At 46.4% G+C, this 8,352-nt stretch overlaps 2 protein-coding genes across 2 annotated transcripts; both read right to left on the reverse strand.

The window, feature by feature from the left end:
- Window positions 1-1,979: 1,979 nt before the first annotated feature.
- On the reverse strand, window positions 1,980-5,518 carry LOC119381103 (uncharacterized). The gene is made up of 3 exons (XM_037649089.2): window positions 5,325-5,518; window positions 4,016-4,302; window positions 1,980-2,304 (listed from the first exon to the last, which is right to left on the reverse strand). Exons 1-3 carry the CDS (start codon window positions 5,496-5,498, stop codon window positions 1,980-1,982), a joined length of 786 nt encoding a protein of 261 aa, XP_037505017.2. The 5' UTR covers window positions 5,499-5,518.
- An 886-nt stretch (window positions 5,519-6,404) lies between these two features.
- Window positions 6,405-8,133, reverse strand: LOC125757066 (uncharacterized). The gene is made up of 2 exons (XM_049412166.1): window positions 7,946-8,133; window positions 6,405-6,560 (listed from the first exon to the last, which is right to left on the reverse strand). Exons 1-2 carry the CDS (start codon window positions 8,093-8,095, stop codon window positions 6,405-6,407), a joined length of 306 nt encoding a protein of 101 aa, XP_049268123.1. The 5' UTR covers window positions 8,096-8,133.
- Window positions 8,134-8,352: the final 219 nt, after the last annotated feature.

Below are 8,352 nucleotides of genomic sequence, written 5' to 3' on the forward strand. Positions count from 1 at the left end.
ACAATCACAATTCGCGGCTCAGCCTACTCAAAGCGCCTTTAAAAGCGTGTAGTCATGTCGCAGTAGTCATCTGACAAGCGCAAATCATGCACACATTTGTATTTTTTGCGTGCAATTAACCAAGAAGCATTTCTTGAGTCAAGGTTCATTTTTGAGTGCAGTAATGGCTACATGCTCTGAGTGCGTAATTTGCTTATCCCTACCTTCATTTACACTTGCACGGCTGCTTCAATGCACAATTCATTGATATGCTTTCACAGTTGTATTGCTTACTGTTGTAACCTAAGAATAAATACAAGCTCCACCCACAACCATCCCTGCCCCACCCAGAGAAAATTTGCATAGACGTTCCATCCAATCACATTTGCTCATTTCCGTGACGTCAAACACTTTTCACGTGTATCAGATAATTGACGTTTTCATGCTGACAAATGTTCGTGTCGCTGGTTTTAAGTCGAAATCTCGAACGTCCTGGCAAATTTCATCAGAGATTCTGACATCACTGCTTAACCAAATGTCATATTTTAGGTAGGAACGATGAGCCTTTAGTTTTCGACATGCGTGGTATTTACATTAACACAAAAAATTACTCACGGTTCGTAAGGAAACCGGCATGCACGGATCTCTTGCGTAGGTGATTGACAAGCGCGCCTTGGATTTGTGGGTGGAGGTTGTATTTATTCCTGGGCTGCAATCGATTATAGTGTCTTACCTACGGCCTATCTAAGTAATAATTTACAGCGTAGTACTGTGAATACAGCATGACGTAACAGTTATTTTTAAAAAGGGAAATTAAACAGTAAGTGTTCGTTACTATTTTGCCATCATCGTAATCGCATTAAAGTACAAGGAACACACTTCACAAGAATAACGTTGGATGTACAGTTGTGTGAAGCAGCACAGATTGCGGTGACTTATCAAATTTAATCTTTTATTACCTCTGTCGGTTTCATCATTGCTGTCATGAATAAATGTGCATCGTATGCTTAATCCGATGGTAGGAGGCGCTTCAGCCAAACATAAAGTTCGTGGAAACTAACTATGTATAATAATGTATAGTATTCGAGCAAAATGTATACAGAGTTTGAACACAATGTTAGCTAACGTTGTCGCTCGAAATAAGGCCTCTCTCATACCTCTCATATGGATCATTTCTGAAAGGAGACTTGGCGTCAGGATTCGAGGAGCATATTGATACCGGGCATTCTCTCCTTTTTCTCTCGAAGTGGGAGGGAGGGCAAATGCCGTATATCGGAGAAGAAGGTCTAAGGCCACTACGAAATCACTGCTTGAGCCCAAAACATTCGAAGAGAAACCCATCCGTCGGCCTCGCCCGCCAAGTTCCATTCTGGTGCGGACAGCTGTCCATTGGGGGATGAGGGCTCAAGAACATACTTTACCCTTTCAGACGCCACGTTGAAGAACTTTCTGTAAATGCATCAAATCGACACAACGTTATTTCAAGCCACTCTATATTCTATTGCAACAAAAATAGTGTCATAATAGGCTAATTTATGTGAGTTATAGTAATTATTTTCCAATTAAAGTGTAATTAAATATCTATTTATTCTGAAGTCATTCATGCCTTGTTTTTGTATAAATAGAATCGAATCGCAGGCTAGAAATGTAGTGCGAATTCGTTTTCGGTTATGTCAATTTTAAGCAAAGAACAATTATACTTTAGACTTGGCTCGCGGGAAGCGGCACGTCGAACGACTCGTCGAACGTGGCAGTGCCTTCAGCAAAGTAATCGTATGCAACAGTACTCTGCAAAATTGAAGTTAAATGAAGACAAATTTATTGTGCAGGAGGTTCAGTTCAATACATCTGGCTCTTTCTTAGCCACTAGTCGATACAACCAGCTAAAACAAGTGGTGTACACAATTGTGTACATAGCGTGTCAAAGGGTTAACAAAAAAGAATATAGGACAAAGGCATATGTGTGGGCCAGTCCCTTAACTAAATGCCCAGTCCCTTAACTAAATTGCCGCGGGCCGCGTGTTTGAGAACCCTGTTGTGCGCAGCTTACGGCGGGGTATGCGTGACCTCTTCAGCTGGAAACGGGCCGCCTTTGCGTGCCCAGTCGACTGCTGTGACGATGAGTGCGGGTGCAGCACTTCCACGAGAAAGGCCACCACGGCCACCGTCATGACCAGTGCCCAGAGCACGAAGCTGGCCAGGGTGTCGGAGACGGTGAGGTCGTCCGCGGCATGACCTCCCGTCTGTCGCACACAGCGTTGCCAGTCGCCCAGGCTATCGGCCATCCACTTGCTCACCAGGCCGTTCTCGCACATCCACATGATCCTGCACAACATACGTGACGTCACGTAAGCAGCTTCTCATCGTGCTAATACCCAAACACGGCGGTCACGGTGACGTGAGTACACAGTATAATAACAACGCGTGCATCACTTTGTGCTTGACGGTGCCATTTATGCAGCGGATTATCATTGTTGTCGGTTTGTCAATCGGCGTCTAAGACGCGCCTGTCATGCAGCTAAGTTTCTTGTTTGCGCAGTTTCTCGACGTCCTTTAGTACGTCGAGGAACTTTAGTACGCTAAAGCTTAGTACGCTGCTTTAGTACGCAGCTTTAGTACATCAGCTTTAGTTTTAGTGCATCAGTTTTAGTACATTACCTTTAGTACATCAGCTTTAGTACGCTGACATGGCGGCCCCAGGATGGCATCAATGCAATCTATCCACACGCCTAGTTAGTGGTTACACAGTTCAAGTAATGCAGGCCAGCTGGCACAAGGAACATTTATTGTAATTCGCGCAGTTTCACTCTGGCGTCAAGCGTGGATGAGCTCAGTCGGCGAGGCTCGAGATCAAGCGCAAGATAAGTACGATTCCACGTGTATATCATTGTATAAGTTTTACTGTACGTACTCGTATATCTTTCGAAGGAATAACTTTACAGCACTGCCTAGCGGCGCCTTGGCTGCAGTACATCGATTTTTGGTTATTTGAATGTATACTGCTTTCCACACGGCCCAACCTGTAATATCATCGCATACTATACTGATGCCAAGAATTTGCTGCACCGCACTAATTGTCTGCGACAAAGCGTGATTTCATTAAATGCTACATAGTTTTTCAGTGCGCAGCAAATGCTCTTATCTGCCGCTTTGCTGCAGAGCATGCATGGGTTGCACTGGTGCTGCTACCGGCGGCAGAGGGCCATGTACTTAAGTAGCGGGCTTTCAATCTCGGGGCTATCAAAATAGATTTATAACTATCTACTGTTTCCGGCGTTCTTCATAACAGTTATGTAAATTCGCTCGCTAATACACCATTTTTTCTATTTGATCAAAGTGTCCTGTCTGTTGTCTGGCTTACTTGCATCTGACGATATATGCTGCCACTGAGGCCTGCCGTCGCGCCTGTTGCTTTCGCGTTTTGCCAGGATACGCCGTAGTTGGTGGTTAACAGTGGCGGGTCATCTGACTACGAATCTGACGTAAGTGGAAGGTTCCTCCACAATCAACACCGAAGGCGCGGCGGCCAAGGTGGCAAAGCGGAAAGCGGGGAAAACCTCCTCTCCGGGTGGCGAAAGTGGGCGGAAAACGAGGCGGCTAGTCCAATCCCTCACGGACCGACTTTTTGCTGCTTCGTTTTCACCGCCTGGAGAGGAGGTTTTCCCCACTTTCCGCTTTGCCGCCCCGCCCTCGGTGTGAATCAGCCATGCCACGACTACATACTTCATGTCGTCCCGGGAACAAAACAATTATTACAAATTCCCATAACTAACAACTTGTATTAAAAAAAAAGAGGAAAACACTTGAACGTAGTACGTTGTACACTTTCGACTATTGATGCACGCCAGCGGAACGCCACCGCTTTAGACATTCAAGCGTCAGTAACGAGAACGATTGGCTAGGTAAGAGGAAGTCTACTGTATAAACGATTTACGCAGATGCGAAAAAAAAAAAATGGCGCATCCGTACTCTTTAGCCATTGTACACAAGCCCTGCACCAAAGCCTTAAGCTGTTACATACTTTAATGTGCAGTACCTAGTGTAAATGCGTTGATGTAGATCCCTGCGCATGGTCGGCGACATGAGAAAGGAAAGCGGGTTTTCGTCGACGTGCTCTCGCGCGAAGTGGAAGCCGGGCACCAGTGTTCGGCGGCAGTAGGCCGCCGTGCGCCATTGGAGCGAGATGTGATCCACCATCAGAACGGCGCGTCGTTCCACCACCTGGCGCATGTGCTCGTCGCTGAACATGTCCCGGCCCAGCTGAGACCCGTTGGTGCGGGTCACCATTCGCCACAGCGAACTCAGCACCGGGGACCGGGCTGTCTGCGCATGGTTTAAAAACTCGATTCAGAATTAAAAAGCCACGCTCTCTTTGCCTATCAAATCACGTGTGAGCTCAAGGTTCCGTCACCGAGCCGTGGTGCCGTTAGAACATTTACACGTCCGCGACCAATCTCCTCAGTCAGGGGCGTAGCCAGGGGGGGGGGGGGTGACCCCCCCCCCCCCCCGAAAATTTTCAGTTTTGCTTGCGCATATATACACGCACACATACAAACACACGCACGATCATACATAAAGTATGGTTGAACTCGCCCCCCCCCCCCGAAAAAAATTTCTGGCTACGCCCCTGTCCTCAGTGAATGCGCAATCTCGGCGGCATGCATATCTCCGAAGAGAATTAGTTGCTGGGTTAGTTGGGCCATAATGCTAAACTTCAGAGCAGGTAGATGCGTCATCGACTGAGCACAGGAACACGAGCACTCGGTTTGCATCAGTTCATGTACCTCTGCGCTGTAGAACCTGTGAGCCAATGCTCATAGTATTCGAATTTCGGGCAAGAGTGGGAATTCGGTGGTTCTAATCTACATTCTGGCGATATCTATTTTTTGTGGTTATGCGGGTGCTGGCTATGCAGTATATATGTGTAGGAATTTTTTTTTTTTTCACAATAAAGATAGTTGCGAGTCAGCGCTTGTCCTTTGATGTGTGTCCTCTTCTCTGTCCCGTACTGAATTTGCGCTCTGCAATTTAGTACATATCTCTGCCCATTCAATTGCGAGTTACCCGTCGCTTGCGGCAATGGCACTACGCCGCTAAGAACACGGACGGGGTTTTGATTTCCGGTTACGGCGGTTGCATTTTAATATGGGTGCGAAACGCAGGAACAACCATGATTTAGGGGCATACAAAAGAACCCCAGGTGGTCAGGATTGTTCAGACCCTTTCGGAAATAAAGTTTTACCACCACGCGGAGATATATTAGGTTACACGTGCTCAGGCCATTTGCATAATGTCACATCGATGGAGCATGCGCATCTGCGTGTATTATCATATTAGGGACTGACCGACAGGAAAGCCTCGTAGTGTGATCCTTTCCAGACTATGGGCCTGAGGTTGCGCCGAGCTACCACGTCCCGGATGCTGTCCAGTTGAGCAGGTTCGTTCTTGACGGCCATGCTGGACTTCAAATGTCCTGCGAACGAGTTGGCGATCACCAGCACCGCCAGCAGCCAAGCCATCAGCGCGACGCGAGCAGACGTCTGTGATGCGCGGTGAACCTGGAAGGGAGGGCGGATGCCGTGGATGTGACTTGTTAAATAAGCGCATGTCCTCGTGAAGGAGGACTATATACAGTGCGCCTTTCGCGGATGCTAAGCGTTCAACAGTCGCCTTTTGGCATGTCTCGTCTCTCGGCTTTTGTAATTGGAAGCGTGCCCGATATCTCCTTTTCACCAATCTACTTGTCGACATATATCATTCGGTAGTCTAACGATGAACCTGTTGTTAAGGAATTCAAGTCTCCATATCAACTTAGATATACTTATTGCTTGCATAGATCAGTTTAGAGTTAGTTCTACTATGTACGGTACGATCATCTGTTAAAGAGAACATACGAATGGGCACCTTTCATATTGCTGGCAAGTGGATGTGGAAACACTGCTCGTGCACGGTACTAGTCTGAAGAAATTACTCAGAACGTTCAACCACTAGTAGTCTTATTCAAATCCAAGCCAATATGCTTATGAAAGAAGAGAAATCTGGATATGTCCTGAACGCAAGTGTTCCCTTTAAAAGCGGACCCGTCTGTACATCTGCGAATAGTAACGCTTTACAGTGAACTATAGCAATATAGGAAAAAAGTAACCACGGACCTCCTGATATATCAGTAGCTTTGGCAAGCAGTTCATGATCACTGCATCACGTCCCTCAAAATACGTGCGTTGTCAAGATGTATAGTTGTTTATGTCCTGGTCTATACTATCAAAGCAAGTGCAATAATGTAACAGTTATAACGCACGCGATGATTATATATATTTATACACCGACGCTTCAGCGATCCGTGCCTGCTTTACTAGTAGCAAGTCCTTTGTGACGTGAACATGTGCGATGTGTTCGCGAGTGATGCCAAAAATGAAAGAACGTGTTTACGCACTTTCGTAGAGCAGGCTCCCGAAGAGTTCCCAACCCCATTCATGCACTCTGTGTGGTATCTTCCTCCATGAGGTATTGTGGACGATGGTCTCAGACAGGCTTATTAGCAGTGCGAGCACGGGGATGGCGCTGAGAAGCAGAGCCCAAACCTGCATTCGCGGACGCGATTCGCACTTATTGGCGAGTATGGCGGACGTTCCAGATACAGCCGCTGAAGCATTAGGTGGCTTTGAAGTCCCCTCCCCAGCCCCCCATTTTATGGCAGCAGACCGGATATTTCTTATGGTTAATCTTCCTACCTTTCCTTCCCGGGAAGATACGTGCGTGGAGAAAAGTGAGTCAGCTAAAAAGTTTACGATAAAGCCATATACCACTTTTTCTATCATATATCTTTATTGCCTTTTCCCCACTTGTGAGGCGTGGACTCCTGTTTCTCACGCACTTGACATGTTACTTTTTCTTATAAGCACGTGATTCGAGCAGCTTATAGCGCCCATGTTGATTACGAATCCATGCATGGTTCTACTTGAAGACGACCGAATTTCACGAGCGTCTGTGAACTACAAGCGCGAGTTCGTGTTCTGTGCGTTCACACTAACTGAGCGTTTCCTCTTTTTCTTACTCTTGTTCTCTCTTCTGAATCTTATCCATTATGCCCCCTTTCACCCATCGCAAGTGTAGGGTAGCCAACCGAGCCAAAGCTTGGTTAACCTCCCTGCCTTTCCCCTTCGTTTCTCTCTCTCTCTCTCGCGGTTCTGTTTTATTTCGTGTGGGGTCACAATGTTAATGGCGTATGATATTGGCAGCAGAGGCGATGTCCTGTGCAGGTCGATGATGTGCAGACGTGCACATGTGGACCATTGAGTAAGCGGCAGATTGTTGAAATGTTCAACGTTGCCTTTTTGACATCGGTAAAATTAACACCTTGGCTTCTGCTCCCCACTAATTACTTGTTGCAAAGCAGTTAAACATCTTTATTACCGCTTCTATGTCACGGGCTCGATACCCCGCCCTCACAGCCACATTTCGAATGAGCCTAAGTGCAACTACGTTTATGTAAATTGTACGTGTCAAGTTTAAGCTAAAAAACCCCGTGCAAGGTCATTAAAGAGCTAGGCCTTCCCAGAACGGAGTCCCCCATAAGTCACTGTGATGTTTCTTGCTTTATTACTAAAACCCACAGTTTAGTTATTAATCGTCTTCGAGGTGGAAACTTTCGTTTAAATTTCTGGTCCACGACTGGTGTCCTGTTATGTTCTGTTTTGTAATATTGCCTTTACTGCGGGGAAATGGAGGCACAACGCACCGGTTACTCCATACAGCAAGAAATAGGAAAATTATTATGAAATAAACTTAGAAATAAAAATTAAAAATGAAGATAGTAAAGATAAAAGCTCGTTAACGAAACAGACTGCCCAACACATGCCATTCTGTCAGCGGCATGGACAAACGTCGAAAAAAATGGTTTACAGGTTTACGGAAAAACTCACAATTCGGAGCTTCGCGAACGTGTGTGAGTGGCCCCAGTGCTCACCTTCCAGTCGAAGGTGAGTATGTATGCGAATACGTTGGACGTGCTCACTCCGGTGGCCGAGAGAATACCAAACTGCACGTACATGATGGGAGGACCGTACTGGCCGACCGTCATGCGGCTGTGAGATTGGATCATAGGCACGATGGTCATGTCCACTTCCTGTGCGTGGAGAACCGATGTAAGTGTATACGCAATTGGATTGGCTGCCTGTAAAATCTGTGAATGATGACGAACGCTAGGCACAACGTTGCAGATAGATAGAGTTGCGTCCACGGTGATTAGGCCAGAAAAGCCGCCATTTTCATCAGCGAAAGATAGTTGTTTCTTAAATTTACGCATTTCACATGTTTTGAGACCGAAGTGCTAGTGCGTTCCAAAAAGCGATGGACGAAAAATGGAGACTTTTG

The sequence above is a fragment of the Rhipicephalus sanguineus genome, chromosome 2, assembly GCF_013339695.2.
Source record: "Rhipicephalus sanguineus isolate Rsan-2018 chromosome 2, BIME_Rsan_1.4, whole genome shotgun sequence".
NCBI lineage: Eukaryota > Metazoa > Arthropoda > Arachnida > Ixodida > Ixodidae > Rhipicephalus > Rhipicephalus sanguineus.

Coding starts and splice junctions, on each gene's coding strand:
- LOC119381103 (XM_037649089.2), bottom strand. CDS start 5,498: ATGGCTTGGCTGCTGGCGGTGCTGGTGATCGCCAACTCGTTCGCAGGA. Junction 4,303..5,324: donor ACTACGAGGCTTTCCTGTCG/GTCAGTCCCTAA, acceptor AACCATGCGCAG/ACAGCCCGGTCCCCGGTGCT. Junction 2,305..4,015: donor CATCAACGCATTTACACTAG/GTACTGCACATT, acceptor TATGTTGTGCAG/GATCATGTGGATGTGCGAGA.
- LOC125757066 (XM_049412166.1), bottom strand. CDS start 8,095: ATGACCATCGTGCCTATGATCCAATCTCACAGCCGCATGACGGTCGGC. Junction 6,561..7,945: donor TACTCACCTTCGACTGGAAG/GTGAGCACTGGG, acceptor CCGCGAATGCAG/GTTTGGGCTCTGCTTCTCAG.